We start from the raw sequence: 19,756 nt of genomic DNA on the forward strand, positions 1-19,756 counted from the left end.
CTGGGCCTCAGTTTTTTTCATGTGAAGATTGCATTGATCTTTGAGCTGTTTCTCCTGCGACTGTGTTCTCATGCTGTACAAAACAGCAGTGCATTCTAGTGGAGAAAATGGTTAGTTTCATAGATTGTGTCATGATTTTTAGCATGAAAGAGACTCATAAACCGTGCTTTTCATGAGTCACCCATGAAAAACAGGTGAAGTAGAATCTAATGTTAAGCTTCAGAAATAGCCCTGGAAAATCTGGGTGGAAAATGTGTTTTTACAGAATTCCTTTCCAGCAATCACAAATATACACCAATGCACATGACCATCAACTCCTTTTCACAAAAGCTTCACAGTCACATCATGAAATATCTGAAAACTTTCTTCAAGATTCAGGAAGGGCTGAATGTAAATAATAGATAGTACATGGGCCTTGGAACTCAACAGACCTGAAATCCAGCCCCATTCATGGATGTTCTTAGAAAAATTATCCTCTCTCTACTGTTTTCTTCAACTATGAAATAGGCTTAATAAAAGCGCTCTCCTAGGTTAGTATGACTGTTGAGTGAGGTCATTCATGAGCTGTTGTCAGGACATAGGAAGGGGGTTGTGGGTCAGTGCCCAGCACACAGTAGGAATGCACTCACTGCTCATTCTCTTTGCTTTTATGAATACTTCCACCTTCTCTCAGCAAAGCCAAAATCCAAAGAATGTGCCTGGAGGTTGTGCGAGGACACAGGAGTGGTTTAATGTTTTCATTTGAAGCAAGTATGTTTATGTGTGTGAGAGGGAAGCTCACATTCCAGGGGCCGACTCTGACCAGAGTTTGAACCGGTCTTCTTTGCCATGCAACTAGCAATTATGCAGGAAAACCTGTGGTTTAGGGAGGTTGGGAGAGACTGATGGGTGAGTTGCCAACCAGGAAAGATAGTACTGACACCTCGATTAACCTCTTCTCCAAGGCAAAGAACTGGAAACAGCTGAACTTGCGAAAGCTTTTACCCAGCATTTTGCGTGACCGGCACTTACAGCAATATTTCAAATTGTCCCTTTGTTGGACATCCTCAAAATCTTTGCACACCAGGGCAGCACATGGTAAAGAGGGAAATGCGTGATGATGAAAGAGGGCTCTACCATCAATTCTAATAAAGAGTAGTATAGAAGCTGAAGATCTAGAAACCAGTACCTTATTATTGTTCATGCACCTTGGAAATTTTTAATTTTGTAGCCAGTGCCATAAGGAATAGTATGGTGAGTGAGGCATTTAACTGGGGTACAAAATTTAAGGAAGTGCCTAAAAAACTCAGTAATCATGATACAAAATATTTGAACACAGTGTTTTAAAAAATAAAAATTAATGCAAACAACAACAGGTCGAAACTTAAAGCAAGATCCCAGGGCAGATGTACCCTAGCTTGAAGTCCATGAGTCTGTGTCTTAAAATCCCAAGCACTTTCGCAGCTGATTAAAAATGGTCAGTGATTCTTTTGCTTATGCTGCCACCTGCTGCTGAAATCAGGCAGCGCCACAGAGGCAGTTCTCTACCAGGACCCTCTCTCATACCCAAAGGCCTGGTGCCCTCTTGCGGGCATCCACGAAATGCAGGAACTTTGAAAACGTGTGGCCTACATCCTACTAGATAGCTGAGTGGGGTAAAAAGAGCCCAAGACTCAGCCAGACCGACATCTGCATCTCAATTTTGCTTCTCATTTGCTAGGTCATCTTGAAAAAAAGAATCACATCGCTGTTCTGAGCTTCAGTTTCTGCATCTATCATGAATGTCTTCCATCATTACATCTTCCTAAACTGTTGAATTACATGAGATGGTTTCCATGACAATGTCAGGCAGGCTGTGTGGCACAAAGTAGACACAGAGTTCACTCTAAGCCACCTCCCCCAGCATAGCCCACTCCCCGTGATCAAATCAAAATATCATTAATTTACCTCTGAAGGCAGGACACACTCAAAGACGACCAGGGAGAAAAGATATGGCAGACATGGCTGATCTGGGAAGACCTCCCCTAAGCGGGTTACTAGAGCTAGGCCTACATGGTTGGATGGGCCAGAGGGGTTCATGGGGCCACTTGTCTGATGTTTTATCTCAGGGAAGGTCCAGTACCATGAGACAAGCATCACGGTGGTGGTGGAAAGGCCAAGGCCCTGGTCATCCTGGCTCTGTGACCAACGGAAGTCACTCAGCTTCCCTGAGCCTCAACTTCCGTTTCTACAAAACGGAGATAATAACATGCCTGTCCCTGGTGGATAAGATTAAATAAGATGACTTATTTAAAGTTCCTGTGATTCAGTGGGCTCAGTAAGTGGTAGCTGGTATTTCTAGGATGGAACTTTCTTTGAGGAGCAGAAAGGGGGTCACACCAGTCAGGCAGTGTCGGCCGCTCTCATTTTTGACTCCTGTTCGGCAAGAGGGGGGATGCAAATGTTCCCTGTGGCAGACCGAGCTCTCACCCTAACAGGACTCCGCGAGTGAGTGCACCCCAGAAATGAATCCCCAACAGAAAAGGGTGGGATGGGGGTGTCCCTTCTGCCCTGCAGTTGTGGAGGGGATGCTGAAGTGGAGTTTACGATAAGAAGCCTGGAAATCGGAATAAGGGCTGTAACTTAGATAAGAATAGAGTATCAGTGTTCATCTCCGGACCTTGAGGAAACCTCCGTGCTGCCATGAGAAAATCTCCTTGCTTTCAGGAAACACACTTAAGAATTTAGGGGTAAAGGAGTAATCACGTCTGCAATTTATGGTCAAACGGTTCAGGAAAAAATGAAAGGCAAATGGGGGAAATATTAGTGTTTGTGGAATCTGGATGAAGGGTATTCGGGAATTCTTGCTCTCTGTAAGAGGGAAATCAAATGAAATATAAAGTTGTGTAATTTAAAAAAGGCAGCAGCAGTCAAGGGTTCCCGCCTCCCCTCTGTTCTCTTTCTCCCTCCCCTTCTCTGTGCACCCAGCTCACCATCCTTCACCGCCTCTCTGCTTGCCTCCTAAGAGCCTTCTCCCAGGGACCCCAGAAGGGCTCCTGGACTCTCCCCGCCCATGGGAACCGGCACAGACTGCAGCCACTCTCCATCACGGTGCACCCACTTTATTTGCGAAAGGAGGCGCCCAGCGCGCGGGGGGCGGGGAGGTCCCCGCACCCCTCCTCCGGGGCTCAGGATCCCGCGCCCGGCCCGGCCCTCCCGGCCCGCTAGACGATGGCGAACTGGCAGACGTAGGGCAGCTTGTCCCGGCAGCGCTTGTCGAACCACTTGCCGTTGGCCGCGCCGGACAGGGTGGCGCAGTTCTCGACCTTGCCGCCGTCGGGCTGCGCGGTGATCTCCGTCTCCCAGTTCTTGTAGGCGATGTGGCCACCGGTCATGTCCACCCAGGCGCCCTCGGACGCCATGTCGTTGAAGCCCAGCCAGACCTCGGCCTCGCTGCCCACGCTCTGGCGCAGGTACTCGTACAGGGCGTCGTTCTCGGAGCCCGTCTGCGGGGTGCCCAGGGTGCCCCCGCGCGAGATGCAGTCCTCGCTCGCCTCGTGGAAGGTCTTCGCCTGGACGAAGGCCAGGAAGCACTTCATGTGCACCTTGGTACCCTTCAGACAGACTGGGGGGGGAGAAGTGGCCGTCACCCCAGCTTCCCCAGCCGAGAGCCCACTGCCAGGGGCCGGCTCACCCCCTCCACCAGCCCTGTCCGCAGCGGAGGGGCTCCAGACCCAGCCCCGAGGGCCCTGCTGTGATGGGCACTGAATCCCAGACCGCCGATTCACAGCGGGTGGAGCCCCTGCTGCTGGGCGTGGGCCCAGCCCCCTCCGCTGAAGACAGACGGCCCCTCCCTCAAGGTCACACCCCTCCCCTGGGTGCCCCATCCAGCTCCCAGGTGGGGAGTGGTCATCTCTCCCCCAGGCAGGATAATTCTGCCTTTTAGCAGAATTAAAAGGCCCTCTAGGGGCCTTTTAGCTTGGAGGGTGCACAGGGGGGTGCAGAAGCTGGCCTTGGGTGTCCCTCTGCCGAGTCTGCTTCCCACCGCCCCCTTTCACAGCTGGGACCCCAGACTCTCCCTGATGAATGTACCCCATCTCAGAATGGGCTTCCCAAGGAGCCCCGCCAGAGCCACCAGCTCTGATCTTCCTCGCGCCCCACTCTCCCTGAGATTGGAGCCAGGGGACATGACCACACTCCAGGTGCCCAGGACCCCAAATCCCTGCCCCAGGGGCCCAGACAGGCTCCCAGCATCTGCCAGCAGCCTCTTCTGAGTCAGTGCTCCTGAGGGCTGGTTGGAGTAGTGACTGGGAGCTCAGAGCTGAGACTGGCCAGGCCCCGGACAGAAGAGATGGCCCAAGTAGGGGGCCAGGAGCTCGCTGTCTCAGGCTCAGAACTCTGAGGAGTCTGAGAGTTCCAAATTTGATTCTGGCCTCGAAGGTTGTAATGAGGGTATATATTTGGTCTAGTTAGGGATATAGGCTGTTTCTGCTTAGCAGTTTATTCTTTAGCTGGGTTTATAACATAAATATTTAGACAGTTGGAGTGTATGTCTTCATTTGTCCTCTTGCTGCTGATCCTCAAAATTTTAGGGGTGGGTCTGCACTCCACCACCACCCCCTCCCCTCACTCACCCGCTCACTCTGTTACTCTCACTTAACACACTTCTCTGTGCCCCCGTGAGCACCGGACACTCCTGGAACTCTCAACTCCAGGTCCGGAGAATCACCGAGGTGTCTTCACTCACAGACACTGTCCCAAGCTGGCCAGCCCTGGCACATGCTCTCGTGCAGTGCCTCCTAGCCGGGCTTCATTGCCCTTCCCAGCCTGGCCCCACACTGTCTTTCCTTCCTTCTGGGGTCACTGTGAAATGCCACCTAGACCCCCTTGGGGTGAAGGCCTGACCACCCCAGCTGCTGGGAGCACTCAGACTCCCTTTGGGGATTGCCTCAGTGGAAGATAGCCCCTCGCCCACAGCGTGCCCCTCCCCGGAGCAGCCTGCACCCAGGGACCAGCCCATGAGCCCCCTTGTCCTGACTCAGGACAGCTCTGAAGGGCCCTCCAGAGGTCAGGGCTCCCTCTGCAGTCTCTGGAGCCTTCCCTGAGACGCAAGGCCCTCTGCCCACTCCTGAGTCCTGTCTCTTCCCTTCTGATCCTGGGTGCTGATCAGGTACTGGTCCTGGGAGGTGCTCCCTCATGAGCCTCCTGCAGGCCCAGCTCCACCTCAGGGCCACGTCCTGGGAGCCCCGCCCACAACGCTAACGTAGTCCTCAGGGCGAGTCAGTCCGCAGTGCCTTCCTAATTGTAACCGACAGTTTCTCACTCTGGCCTCCTATGATCTGGTGGATTGATGCTGGCCCTGCCTAGCCCTGCTCCTGCTGTGCCCTCTGCTTGGAATCCCTCTTTATGTTCCTACACCTGCTTTAAGGGTACCAGGGAATGCACTGACTCCATGAATATACTGAGGCCCCAGAGCAGGGCCCCACTCGGTCACCTGTCTCTCCTTGTGCGTGGCAGAGGCTTGCTAGTTGGGGACCTCATGTGCATTTGTTGATTGGGGGAGAGGAAGGGCAGATGGCAGGAGGGAAGGATTTCTCCCCTAACCCCTCATTCTCTCAACTCTTTGGCTAGGTCAGCAGAGCTCAGGAGTGCTTTGTGTGGGGTTCTTGGCAAGGTGATTTGCAGCTTGTCGTAAAGGAGAGAGTGATGAGAGGGAGAAGGCTTCCAAGGATACCAGGAGCCCATGAATCTTCTGGGAATCAGCAGACATGGAGGGGGTGTTTGGATCTCCGTCTGCCGTGGACTTTGCACAGGGAGGTCCCCACGACATTGCCCGCCTCAGAGGGCAAGTGGCATCTGGGTTGCATGGTCTTTGCATGAGTGCAGAGCTGAGTCATGAGACCTGAGAGCTTGCCCTGCCAGTCCAGCCCCAGCCCGTCCACTTTACAGATGAGGAAACTGAGGCCCCGAATGGCATTGTGCTTATCTTAAACATTCCCCCGTGTGTCAAGCATTACTGATCGTCTGTATTCTGTGTCCTCCAGGGCAAGGTCATGGAGTAGGTGAGTGGGAGGTGTGTGAAAACTGGAGACAATATGAAAGGAACTCAGTGGAGAGAAAGAGAGTGAGTTGTCCAGGCAGGCTGGCCAGGAAGTGCCAGGGCAGGTGGCTGTGAGCTGAGTGTGTCCCCAGGCTCCACAGCTGGGTGTTTTGTCCATCCTGACTTAGCTGGTTCGTGCAGGGTCAGGAAGACCAAAGCCCACCTTTCCTCACACCCAGCATGCACCGGGCAGGCTGCCTCCATTTCCACCCTAACCTGCACTTGCCAGCCAGGGGCGTATGGGCAAAACCAGGGCCGCTCTGTGTCTCAGCTCCCGCCTTTAGAATAGGGATAATAAATCCTGCCTCAGTGTAGCGAGGATGACTGAGGGTGGCTGCACAGCAGGTACACAGGTGTTGAGGCACATGCCCTGCGGGACCGTGGGGCCAGCTGAGTGCAGGGTCTCGTGGGGCTCGTTAGGATGGCCTCTGCCCCACCAGCCCTCCAGGGCTCATGCTTCCAGTGGGCGGTAATGGATTCTTGGGGGCAAGTTCGTTGTCCTTTTGGGACATTCCTGCTTCCACACATCAGGACATCTTCCTGAGGCCTCCTTGAAACTGGTGCCCTGGACTAGGGGAGCCAGCCAGTTCCCTGGTGCTGGGCCAGAGGTTAGAGGCGCATCCCTGACTGCAGGCCTGAGCCCCTGTGTCCAGCGCACCCCTGCCTGGAGAGACCACCACGTTCACTCACCCGTCTGCAAGGCCTGCTGCTCTTTCAGCAGGGCCACCTCCTGGGCCAGGCTGTCCAGCTGAGTCTTGAGCTCCTCCAGCATCTTCGGACTCACGGCATCTAGGATGAAGTCAGAAGGAAGTGGGGACAATCCCGTGATGAAGGCAGTAGGGATGAGGGTAGGGCAGGGCAGGGACTGGAGGGGCAGACCACCATCAGCCACAAGGGGACAGGGGATGACCCCTCGACCTTGATGTCGTGGCAGACTCTGTCTCTCTCTGTTCCTGCCAGTGGTCATCCAAGGGATTGCTCGTGATTTCCCTTCTGCCGGGGACCCTCCTGCACTTGCTTTTGCTAATGTTAGAGACCTGTGCTGCATTGTGTAGGAGGGATCAGATGGGATGGCGACAGGCAGGGGTGGGGAGGGGGTGCAGGCAGAGCCTTCAGTGACCACCCCAGACCCCGGCCACCCTCCCAGCTCCAGAGGAGAACAGACCACAGGAAGCAGGGCCAGGGGCCCCGGAGACCTCCCGGGTGTACTTTCCCAGAGGAACAACACGCAGACCAGCAGAGCGGGCGGAACGGGCAGAGCCAGTCAGGCACTCCGCTCTCGCTCTGTCCGCTGCTCTGCAGGCCTCCAGCGCCCTGGGCCTCCACGGGCTCTGCACGGAGACCACATGGAGCTGGGGTGCAAGTGTGGCAGCTGCAGAGGGCCAGGGCATTGTCTGGTGTGACCTTCTTGTCCATGTGATGAGATCTGTGATTTACACGTTCGAATAAATACATACAGCATCTTTGGTAAACTTGAGAAATTAGCAACTCTTTTCCACATTTAAAAATTCTGTTATTTGCCTTTGGAACTGTGTATCCTTTACAAAGAACATCCTTGCTGGCAATTTTCGGTCACATTTGTGGACATACCGTGCATGCCACGAGTCCTCTTTTTTTTAATGAACATTTTGTAGAAGGTAACAGAGCCATATAATTTTTAAAGACCCAAACAGTTCAAATGTTCAAGTCTCTTTCTCAGTCTGCTCTCAGCTCTCTAGTTTCTCTTCCCAGAGACAATCACTGTTGCTAACTCTCGTGAATCCTTCCAGAAAAGTTCTATGCATATACAAGTAAATAGGTATTTTTTTTTCTTTGAAGTAAATATAATATTTTTATATAAATCCCTTTTTCAAAACAAATGTTACGTAAGTATCCATTCTGTTTTGAATTTTTTGTTGTTTACTTTATGAACTGAACCTTGGGGATTATTCCTGTCGGCACCGGGACCCGCCCATTCTGTGTCGCAGGCCTGTGGGGCTCCGTGGTCCTAAAGTGCCCTTGCGTACATCGTCCATGGACCGTGGGCAGCTGTCCATTTACAGTGGAGGCTCCGGGAGGGGCCTGAGGGCAGCTATGTCCCCCGGCCTTGCCTCCTCTGGGCCCGTGGCCCCAGGCCAGCCGTTTGCTTGCCTGCATCAGCACTCTCGTTTCCTGGGGGGTGACAGCCCCCTGCATTGCCATGACACTCCACTAGTGTTGTCTCAACACAGCCCGGGGTGACCTCACTGCAGGCAGGGCTCCAAGGGCAGGCCTTGCTGAGGCCAGGGCCACCCAAGGACACCCCGGGCCCAGAGGCCGTGGAGGGAGAGCAAAGCTGCCTCCACTGTCCTGGTTCAGCCTTGAACAGTTTCATTTCCTGAAGGCTGTGATGCACCATAGAACTGCAAGCTGTCCGTATCTCCTTCCCTGTGCATTACATTATACCCTGTGTTCCAGAAGCCTTACGTGTTTTTCTATCGTTAAATCCTCCCAACCAACCTTTTGCGCCAAGGCCCCCATCTCTGTTTCACAGTTGAGAAGCCTGAGGTTCAGAGATGACAAGGTGGTGCCTTGTCAGCCCTCCCGAGAAGAGTCGGACATCTCCAGGCTGCCGAGCCAAACATGTGGTTTCTCTTAAAATCTTGGGGAGGTGGGGGAGGAGTGTGTGTCCGTTAAGGCGATCTGGAAGGTTCTTTCTGATTCTAAGAGCCCGTGACTCCGACAGCCTGACAGCTGCCCCCTGCGGCTGGAGAATTCACCCAGGTCCCAGTTGGTGGGGCGGGGGGGGGAGGGGGGGGTACTTCACTGTTCCCTGGGCTCGCGGAGAAGGGAAGGGAAGGAGAAAACGGAGGGTGAGGGCCAGTCAAGGAGAAAGCGACCAGCTCCCCCACCCACCTCCTTACCTTTCTTGGCATTTGCAGCCTTCTTGACCTTGGTGGCGGGGGCCTCGGCGGCTACCTGGGTCAGGAGAGAGAAGAGGCAGAGGAGCACGCAGGGCCCCCAGAGCTCCATGCTGCTGCTGCTGCTGCTGCTGCTGCCTGCGGTGGGCCTGGGTCAGAGAGCACTGGCCGCTGGGGCCCGAGCTGCGTGTCTTAAGGCAGCGGCCACAAGGACCTCTGTCCAGAAAACCCTCCCAAAGTCGGCTGCAGGAATGCCAAAAAAAAAAAAAAAAAAAAAATCCTTCAAAAAGAGGAAGGCCTGGGAGCCACAGAACCTGGCTGCTGCTCGGGGAACACCCACCCAGCATCCTGGCCCCGCCCTCTGAAACAGTCATTGTTTTCTAGGATTCTGAAAAATACATGCTTGTCCTCAGAGCTCACATCTGCTGGGCAGTTCTCAGGCAGGCGCTGGGTCACGCTTTTCCCTGGCCTCACAGAGGCCTCACACCAGCAATGTGAGGCGGGTGCTGGCATTTCCTCATTTTACAGTTGAGGAAACTGAGGCTCAGTGAGGTTAAGGGAGCCTAAGGTACTGGACCTACTGGCAGCACTGGTATCTGACCCCAGCCCGGGTACAGAACAGTCATGGAACCGTGTCTCCTTAGGGAGAGAACTGGGGCTCACTGCCAAATTGTCTGGAGTGTTTGCTGCGATTCTTTTATAGTTCTGCGTCTGTGTTCTTGATGCATGTTTGGTTAAAAATACAAAGAAGACCTTTCTTTTCTTGCCTCACTCTCTGTTTTTCAACCATCCTTTCCTGAAGCCGAGGTGACCATGGTGGGAAAGGGGCAACCTGGTGTGCCAGAGTGGTGTCAGATGGAGCAGGGAGGAAAGAATGCCCCCAGGAAGGGGAGTCTGGTGTGGGGTGTCAGGACGCAACAGGGTGGAAGGGGGCACCCCCTGGGGGAACAGAGGTCCTCCATGGAGTGTTGGAGTCCCGGTGAGGAGAAGAGATCTGCATGGGAGAGCAGGTGGGGGCACATGGGAGAGAGTGGTTACACAGAAAGAAAGAAAACAAAAAAGACCACGGGAGTCAGGTTTCTCATTGTCAGGAAAGGGAGGTACAAATACATAGAGAAAACATAGAGAATGTTTCCTACCGTGTAGGATTGACATTGGAGCTGTCGGTGTGCAGTTGTGGACTTTGACACATGAAGCCCAGTCTGAAGCTGTCCACGGAAATGTGCGCTTCAGTCCCCCAGCCAGATGTCTGGGTGGAGCAGCAGCCCCACCAAAGGCTTGAGCTCGCCTGGCATCCAAGCGCCGGCTTCTCAATACGGCTTTCCGTGAAAAGGAACTGCAGCACCTTGGAGCAACGGCTCATTCCAGGGCCGCGGCAGGAAAAGGAGAAACTAAGCCCAGCACAAGTTATTTTGCCAGAACATAAGAAAATGTTTAAAGAAGGGTGAGAACGTGGCAGGACACGGAACCAGCTTGAAGGAGCTTCTTAGGGCCCAAATCGGGGACAGTTTGAGCATCAAAACAGTGACGATAACAGTCAAATGGGAAACCACGAGCGCAGACAGATACAAATAAATAAGTGAATACTCTGGAAGTCGCAAGCAATGGGAACTTTTCATTGTCTCAGATTATTTGCCCACAAAATCCTTACTAACTCCAAAGAGGAAAGAGTCCCCTTGCAACGGAGAAGCCTGGCAGATGTCACTTTAATGAAGTGACCGAGGTTAGCATCGTCAGTAACGGACCCAACAGAGAGCTGCAGCCCCCAAGCACCTGATGGGCTGGGGGAAGACTCCTGCTGAGGGCACAGTGCACAAGCCCAACCGAGGGGCCCTCTCCACAGCAACTGCCCAGCAGTCTTCAGAATTGTCCAGGACACGTCTGAGGACACGAAGGAGGTCTCAGACACAGAACAGCAAATGTGCTGTGCTCTGGACCAGATCCTTCTGCTCTCTGGATGCCCCTGGGACGGGGTGAGGAGCACGTGGCAGGGATGGTAGGTCATGATGACGGAAGAGAGGGGCCTCGGCCACAGGGACCAAGCACTAAAGCGGGAGGCGGTGATAGGGCATCAGGTCAATGACTCCCTTGGAAATGGCTCAGGGGAAAAACATTCTCTGTGCTGTAGTTGCAGATTTTCTGTGAACTTTAGATGATTCTACAAGAAAATGCAGCTCTGTGTAACTCGGGCTTTTCTTGCAGGGACCCCCGCCTTGCTCTGTCTGATCTGGGCAGGGACGTGGCTGCAGCCTGCTGGGCCAGGCCCCGCCCTGTGGTCCCCCAGCGCCGGAGCCTGGGGCAGGCAGCAGGAGCTCCGTGCGGTTGGCCCTTCCTGTCTGGGCCAGCCCTCACGTTCTCAGAGTACAAGAGAGCTTTATATTCTCAGCCAGGCCCTCAGTGGGACATTAAGGGCCAAAGATTAAGCAAACCACGAGGGAGTCTTGCTTCCTGGAACTTTGGGTGGGTAGCACATGGCAAGAGAAATTATGGTTCTCTTTTTCTTTTTAAAACTCCATTGCGTTCCTGATTGTCTCTCCTCGGCTCTTGGGCAGCAGGGAAATGGGAGGAGTCTGTTTCTGGGTACAAGGCCAGGGCAGGCCCGATTGTGGAGGCCGTGCCCTGGGTAGGCTGGAGAGGAGGCCCTAGAGGAGCCACTCAGAAGCCTGGAACTCTCTGCTCTGGGGCTTATCCTGCAGGAGCCGCATGGGAGCCGGGCTGCATCCGGCCTGCCTGGGACTGTTCTCACCCGGCCAGTCCCTTGGTCACTGCACCACGTGCCCCTGTCACTGTGTGGCCCTGGGAGTGCAAGGCACCCACTGTGCCAGCGGGGCTGCGGTGGCCTCTCCAGAGGCACGTAGCCCACCATCTCTCAATCTCTGAGCTAGGAAGCTGAGTGGAAGAGGCTGCCTGCTTTAACCGCCTCTCGATATGTGATGTCCTTTTCCATTGATTTCCATGTGCCTTCCTGGAACGAGCAGCTCATTACTCTACAAAATAGCTGGTTATAGATGCTTGGCTTTTTATAAAGTCCCCCTGTGCTGAGGCAGTGCCCTGGTGCACCAGAACAGTCGTTTAAGGGGTCAGCAAATGTCAGCAATATACAGCCTTGACATGCTCCTTTCCCGATTTGGAAGCAGTCACCCTGCTTATTTAACTTAGATGCAGAGTACATCATGTGGAATGCCGGGCTGGATGAAGCACAGGCTGCAATCAAGACTGCCGGGAAAAACAGCAATAACCTCAGATACACAGATGACACCACCCTTATGGCAGAAAGCGAAGAAGAACTAAAGAGCCTCTTGATGAAAGTGAAAGAGGAGAGAGAAAAAGTTGGCTTAAAGCTCAACATTCAGAAAACTAAGATTATGGCATCCGGTCCCATCACTTCATGGCAAATAGATGGGGAAACAATGGAAACAGTGACAGACTTTATTTTCTTGGGCTCCAAAATCATTGCAGATGGTGACTGCAGGCATGAAATTAAAAGACACCTGCTCCCTGGAAGAAAAGCTATGACCAATCTAGACAGCATATTAAAAAGCTGAGACATTACTTTGCTGACAAAGGTCTATATAGTCAAAGCTGTGGTTTTTACAGTAGTCATGTATGGATGTGAGAGTTGGACCATAAATAAAGCTGAGCACTGAAGAATCAATGCTTTTGAACTGTGGTGTTGGAGAAGACTCTTGAGAGTCCCTTGGACTGCAAGGAGATCCAACTAGTCCATCCTAAAGGAAATCAGTCCTGAATATTCACTGGAAGGACTGATGCTGAAGCTGAAACTCTAGTAGTTTGGCCACCTGATGTGAAGAACTAACTCATTGGAAAAGACTCTGATGCTGGGAAAGACTGAAGGCAGGAGGAGAAGGGGATGACAGAGGATGAGATGGCTGGATGGCACCCCTGACTCAGTGTACATGAGTTTGAGTGAACTCTGGGAGATGCTGATGGACAGGGAAGCCTGGCGTGCTGCAGCCCACGGTGTGGCAAAGACTCAGACTCGACTGAGTGACTAAACTGACAACTGAGATGTTGGCACCGGGCCTTCCGGTCCCTCCTTGATTGTCTCTTCTCCTTGGTCCTTCTCTTCCTCCCAACTTTCCTTCTAAGGTATGGTTCCTGGACTTTTTATCTTCTTGAAAGCATCTTTGGATAGAATTCTGCTTGCCACAGTCCTCACTGTGTTTGTGTTTGTGCGTGTTCTCAAGGACTCTGCTGTGGACAGGGGCCTGTGTCCTGTGTTCAGAATGGACACGCTATTCAGAAAGGCACTCTGTAGACACAGCATGCCTCATTCGCTGCCTACGTTGAGCTTAGGGCTGTTAACCCCCTGGGTCCTCTTGTCCAGGCCTAGTTTGCCCCGGCCACGTGAGGACCATTTCGGCCACCTGCAGTGGACTTACCACCGGCCCTGGTGGGGCCTAGGATTTCACCCTCCCAGCTTAAAAGACCTTCTCGTGGACCGTCCCCCAGGCCTCCACCAGCCGGAAGGGCACCAAGCAGGGGGCGCTTCAGCCAGGAGCTCATGCGGGGTTACCGTTCACAAGTCAAAGGAAAGGTCTGTGCACTCACACCCCGCCCTCAGGGCCCAGTCTTCTCCCATCAATTTCCCTGCACAAAGAATCATTTTGGCAACAAAGCCAGAGGCAGAAAAATCTGAAGAGGGCTCCGAAAGGCACATTTCAGTTTTGTTTTCTCCCTCCCAAGCTGCTGGAGATCTGAGTTATATAAAACAAGCGCTGGCCACCCCACCCACGTCGTGCACGGATGAAAACATCCCCCACCCCCCACCCTCTTCATGCACAGATGTTTCCTCTTAGCTCTGCTGGCCCTGGGTCAACAGAAATGTGGCTCGCCTATGGAGCAGAGAACTTTCCACACTCTGTTCAAAGGTAAGAACATCCAGGCTGCACATCTCCAAGAATCCTGCAAGGGCCAAAGACCAGCATCCTGTTGCCACGGTCTCAGTGACCCTCATTAGGAAAGTCACTCTTTCCTTTTCGAACCTTTTGTTGGCCTGGTTCTGTCATTCATTCAGCGAGTACTGACTGTGCCCCTGTGTGCCAGGCCCTCGGGCACCCACAGCGCGGAAGGCAGTACACCATCTGGCCAGGTTCTCGGCTCCATGGGGCCACGTTTCTGGTTGTTTTGAACCTAAAGGTCAGCAGTACCCTAGTGGAAAGAGAACTGGGAGCCTTGGATTCTAAGCAGAGCTCAGACATCCAGCACTTGGGTCTTCTGGGGCAAGTTATTCCAGACCCAGATATCTCTTTCATAAAACAGGATAATAATCTCTACCCTGCCTACACAACAGGATTTAAAAAAAACAACTTTTTACTTTATTTTAGAGTATAGTTGATTAACAGTGTTATGATGGTTTTCGGTGAACAGCCGAGGGACTCATGTATCCATTATCCATATATATAATGTATCCATTCTCCCCCAAACTCTCCTCTCATCCAGGCTGCCACATAACATTGAGCAGAATTTCATGTTATACAGCAGGTCCTTGTTGGTTATCCATTTTGAATACAGCAGTGTATCCATCCCAGACTCCCTATCTCTTGCCCTTCCCCCAACCAACCATGAGTTTGCTCTCTAAGCCTCTGCGTCTGTTTCTTCCGTAAGTCCATCTGTCATTTCTCCGTAGACTTCGCATATAAGGGATGTCATCCAGTGCTCCTCTGCACAGTGGAACCCTGGGTGTGAGGCGGCCGGGCCACCTGGAAAGGTGTGGGAGGCTGGAGGACGGGGGTGAGACGGTGCACGGCCCTCAGGGCTCCACGGCCTCTGTCCACCGCCTTCCTCCTCCCAACCCAGGGCTGAGACACTAAATTTACCTGACCTGTACATTTGGGAGGAGTCAGTCTTGCCTGTGCAGCCCAGTTCTGCACTTACCTGATGTCTTCAGCTGTTAAAGCTCACGCAGGAATAGAAAATCTGATTAACTGTGTAGGATGCTATAGATGGCCATCTGCCTTTTTGACACCTTTCCCCCACCCCTCTGCAAATGGCCTTAAAATTCAGCAAATACAAAGCCGGTTGTGCATTTAGGGATCCTGAACATTTCACGTTATCACACGAGACATGCACAATCTAAGTTTTGCTGGTTTCTTTTTTCCCTCATAGAACCCCTCTCTGTGCACCAGGTCTGATCCTTAGCTCATGTCCAGAATCTGTGTGTCCCCAGGAAAGGAAAGGGCTGGTGGCAGACTGCTCCCATCCAAAGCTCTGCCTCCTCTGGAATTTTTCAGAGAACAAGCTTGTTTTTCCATTGATTTTCTCTATCGATTTCCTGTTTTCAATTTTGTTGACATCTATATTGCTACGTTGAATTTTTTATAATTTCTCTCCCTCTGCTGACTTTGGATTTAATTTGCTCTTTTTCTGATTTCCTAAAGGTGGGAGCTTAGGTGACTGATTTTAGATCTTTCATCTGCCCTAATATTCAATGATTTAAATTTCCTTCTAAGCACTGCTTTTGCTGCATCCCACAAATTTTGATAAATAGTGTTTTCCTTTTCATTTAGTTCAAAATAAAGATTTCATCTGAGTCTTTTTTCTTTGACCCAAGTATTACTTAAAACTGTGCTGTTGAATCCCCAAGTGTGTGTGTGGTTTCCAGCTACTTTCTGTGATTGATTTACAGTAGAATTCTATCATGGTCTGGGAGCAGATCACTGTGATTTCCGTTGTATGAGATTTGTTAAGGTGCATTTTACGGTTCAGAACGTGGTCTGTCTGCATGAATGTTTCCAAGTGAGCTTGAGAAGAATGTGTGTCCAGCTGTTGATGGATAAAGCAGTCTATGGGTGCCAAGTCCCTTCAGTCGGGTGCGACTCTTTGCGATGCAATGGACTGTCTTTGCAACCCACTGGGCCCTTCTGTCCAGGGGATTCCTTCAGGCAAGAATACTGAAGTGGGTTGCCGTGCCTTCCTCCAGCGGAATCTCCCCCACTCAGGGATCGAACACCCATCTCTTATGCCTTCTGCATTGGCAGGTGGGTTCTTTACCACCAGCGCCACCTGGGAAGCCCCAGAAGCAGTCTGTAGATGTCCGTTATATCCAGATTGATGCTGTTGGCAAGTCCAAACACGTCCTTACCAATTTCCTGCCTGCTCCATCTGTTCATCTCTGTCAGAGCGATGTTGAATTCTCTGGTTATGATAGTGGGCTCGCATATTCCTTCTTGCTGTTGTGTCAGAGTTTTTTACCTCATGTATTTTAATGCTCTGTTGTTAGGCATATACACGTTACAGATTTTTATGTCTTCTTGGATTTTTATGTCTTTTTATTTTTTGTCTTTATCATTATGTAATGCCCTTTATCCCTGATAACTTTCCTTGCTCTGAAGTCTCCTCTGTCTGAAATTAAGATAGCTACTGTAGCTTTCTTTAGATGAATGCTACCATGGTTTATCTTTCTTCCTCCATTTACTTTTATTCTATATGTGTCTCCTGTTTAGTGAGCTTCACGCTTTATTGATTTCTCTGGACTTGCCTGCGGGCCTCCCCAGTTTGGGGAGCAGTGGTTGCCTCGGTCCTCACCTCTCTTCCAGCTCTGAGAAGCCTTGCTGCTCTTCCAGCCCGTTCAGTTCTGGCTTCTCCTCCTCATTTACTCCAGGTGCCGGCAAGGCCCAACTTCAGGGGCTGTCCCAGCAGTGAATTAGGAAACCTTCAGATCTCCATGCCAGGACATTAGGCCCCCGCCCAGCCCTGACCCTGGTCCAGCGCCCTCAGAGCCACTCCCAGCTGTTTCCTTGGTACCTGCCAAGCCAGGTCTTGCGACTATTCTGATGAGTCGTGTCTTTCTTCCCAGGGCAGGGCCTGTGTTTCCCTGCTCAGGCTGGGCTGTCATCAGTCCCTAGTTATGGGCCTGGAGCCAAGGAGGGAAGGTGTTATCACTTTATGAGAAATCTGCCTCAGGTATGGTGCCTGTGTGGAAACTGGTATAGTGTTTCTCTGAGGAATGCTTCTCTACAGGCGGGAGTTTCTTCTGCCTGCCCAAAGCGTCCAGAGGAGTATGAGGGGCCAAGATGCTGTCTTTCTCCCAGGTCAGAGTCCCCTTCTCCTGACCAAAGCCCCGTCTCTGACAGAGGACCCTGCCAAGGGTCTCCGTTTATCTTCCTGGGCCGCTCGGCCTTTCTCGCACAACCACTGGAATGAACTTCTGTTTTTACTCTTTGGTGACATTTCCAGAACTCAATTATTAGGTCAACGGCCATGAAAGTTTTAAGACTTTTAATACACACCGCCAGACTATCTTCAAAAAATATTGAATAACATAGATTTACGCTCAACTGGCAGCTATAAGATTGCTGGGAGAAATATCAACAACCTCAGTATGCAGATGACACCACCCTTATGGAAGAAAGTGCAGAGGAACTAAAAAGCCTCTTGATGAAAGTGAAGGAGGAGAGTGAAAAAGCTGGCTTAGAGCTCAAAGTTCAGGAAACTAAGATCATGGCATCTGGTCCCATCACTTCATGGCAAATAGATGGGGAAACAGTGGAAACAGTGGCAGACTTTATTTTTTGGGGCTCCAAAATCACTGCAGCCATGAAATTAAAAGACTCTTACTTGGAAGGAAAGTTACGACCAACCTAGATAGCATATTGAAAAGCAGAGACGTTACTTTGCCAACAAAGGTCCATCTAGTCAAGGCTATGGTTTTTCCAGTAGTCATGTATGGATGTGAGAGTTGGACTATAAAGAAAGCTGAGCACCGAAGAATTGATGCTTTTGAACTGTGGTGTTGGAGAAGACTCTTGAGTGTCCCTTGGACTGCAAGGAGATCCAACCAGTCCATTCTAAAGATCAGTCCTGGGTGTTCTTTGGAAGGAATGATGCTAAAGCTGAAACTCCAGTACTTTGGCCACCTCATGCAAAGAGTTGACTCACTGGAAAAGACCCGGATGCTGGGAGGGATTGGGGGCAGGAGGAGAAGGGGACGACAGAGGATGAGATGGCTGGATGGCATCACCAACTCAATCGATGTGAGTGTGAGTGAACTCTGGGAGTTGGTGATGGACAGGGAGGCCTGGTGTGCTGCAATTCATGGGGTCACAGAGAGTGGGACGTGACTGAGCGACTGAACTGAACTGAACCAGCAGTTATACGGGAGACCACTGCCTTTACTGAGCAAACGCAAACTGCTGTCAATTTTCGAAATTTGTGTGCTTTGTAGGCTTGAATTTACACGATTTCAAAGACCAAGGAATCAAAGAATAAAAGCAATTAGAATATTCTGTAATACTCCATTCCTTCCATGCCCACCCTCACTGAGCCCCCCGCCCACAAGCTCCTGATTGCCTTCTGGCTCATTTTAGGTCTTCTCCCCAACACTGATTTAATGCCCACTAAAGACAGCTCTGGTTCTGCTCAATGAAGTAGTGGAGTTCTCTGGGACAATATTTTCCCAAGTCTTTGCCAGTCTCTGCCTTCAGTTCTCTTTCCTTATTCTGAGAGCTGTAGTAACCAGACAATTCCAGGAAAGCCTCTCTGGAGAGACCCTGCTTACTTGGTGTTTTGTTTCATTTGTGATGGACGCTTCTTCCAGGCAGGGTGGCCCTCAAGGAAAGGTATGGATGGGGCGGTAGAGACATGCTGACATCTACCTCTCCTCTTCATCTGCACTGGACAGGCTCCGCCAGCAGGCCCAGGCGGGTAGCTGTGGCACAGTTGGACTGGGACAGCGTCACCTGTCTGTCGCAACTCTGATGCCTCTAATCACCGAAACCGAAGGCTTCTCAACTGTGTTCACGTTCTGGTTGCAGCTGCGCAGCCCCACTGTGAACGCTCCATCACAGGCAGACAACCAGCGCCAGGGGAAGAGGAACAGGCCGATTGCCACCTCGCTGGCAGCACTGTGGCGGCACCCATGAGGACTCTCCCTGGAAATAAAGCAAAAGAAGAAAGCCCCGGCTGTTCTCTCCACAGGGCAGCAGCTCCAAGTCTAGGCAGCCGCTGCTCTCCACTGGGCACCCCTGGCCAGGCCGGGAGGCGCCCACGCCAGGACCTCTGCAGTCAACCTGCAAGGGCTTCAGCTCACATTATGTTCTTTCCATCCGGCAATAAAAATTCCTAACTCCTTACCCTGTTTGTTTAATGAAATGAAGAGAGTAAAATGCCACGCTGAAACACTCCTTCATGAATCAGCTCCTTCCCCAGGGCTCTCTTGAAGATCGACTGGGGAGTTTCAGTTCCCCCGGAAAAGGAATACCAAGACTGCTTCAACCCATGAATAGACTCAATTCCAGCACGCTGTCCCGTGAGTAGAACACGGGCTCACAGAAAGCGCGTTCTGAAAGCCAGAAGAATGGCCTCCCCTTCTGTCCCCAGAGTATGAAGGCGGGCTGAGTAATCAAATGGCAACATCTCTAAAGCAGCCTTCTTAATATTGATAAAACCTGGAAATCTTACAAAACACCAGGGAGTGGTTATAAAACATGAAGCAATTTCCAAACAAGAGTGATAAGGCTGGCTGGCTCAGAACCAGACCCTAGGGGAGCTCGGCTGGGATCTCTTAGAGGGCCAGTAGCAAGAACTGGGCTTCCCCAAAACTCGGGAAGGCTCACCAGCCAGGCAGAAACCCTGGGTCGGTACCCAGGGCAGAATGCCTTCTCCATCTCAACCAGGAAGCCCCCAAATGCACGAGTTGCATTTATATTGTGTGTGAGTATCATCTTGAAAGCTCGAAGGGGGAGAAAATTGACAATATATATATCATAAGATGGTGATTGCAGCCATGAAATTAAAAGACACTCCTCGGAAGGAAAGTTACGACCAACCTAGACAGCATATTAAAAAACAGAGACAT

At 51.6% G+C, this 19,756-nt stretch overlaps 1 protein-coding gene across 1 annotated transcript; it reads right to left on the bottom strand.

The window, feature by feature from the left end:
• On the bottom strand, positions 3,065–9,267 carry CLEC3B (C-type lectin domain family 3 member B). Its single transcript, XM_018067001.1, has 3 exons — positions 8,941–9,267; positions 6,749–6,847; positions 3,065–3,583 (listed from the first exon to the last, which is right to left on the bottom strand). The coding sequence occupies exons 1-3, from the start codon at positions 9,047–9,049 to the stop codon at positions 3,183–3,185; spliced, it is 609 nt and encodes a 202-aa protein (XP_017922490.1). The 5' UTR covers positions 9,050–9,267; the 3' UTR covers positions 3,065–3,182.

The sequence above is a fragment of the Capra hircus genome, chromosome 22 (assembly GCF_001704415.2).
Source record: "Capra hircus breed San Clemente chromosome 22, ASM170441v1, whole genome shotgun sequence".
Lineage (NCBI taxonomy): Eukaryota > Metazoa > Chordata > Mammalia > Artiodactyla > Bovidae > Capra > Capra hircus.

Coding starts and splice junctions, on each gene's coding strand:
- CLEC3B (XM_018067001.1), bottom strand. CDS start 9,049: ATGGAGCTCTGGGGGCCCTGCGTGCTCCTCTGCCTCTTCTCTCTCCTG. Junction 6,848..8,940: donor GGCTGCAAATGCCAAGAAAG/GTAAGGAGGTGG, acceptor ACTTCATCCTAG/ATGCCGTGAGTCCGAAGATG. Junction 3,584..6,748: donor GCAGCAGGCCTTGCAGACGG/GTGAGTGAACGT, acceptor CTCCCCCCCCAG/TCTGTCTGAAGGGTACCAAG.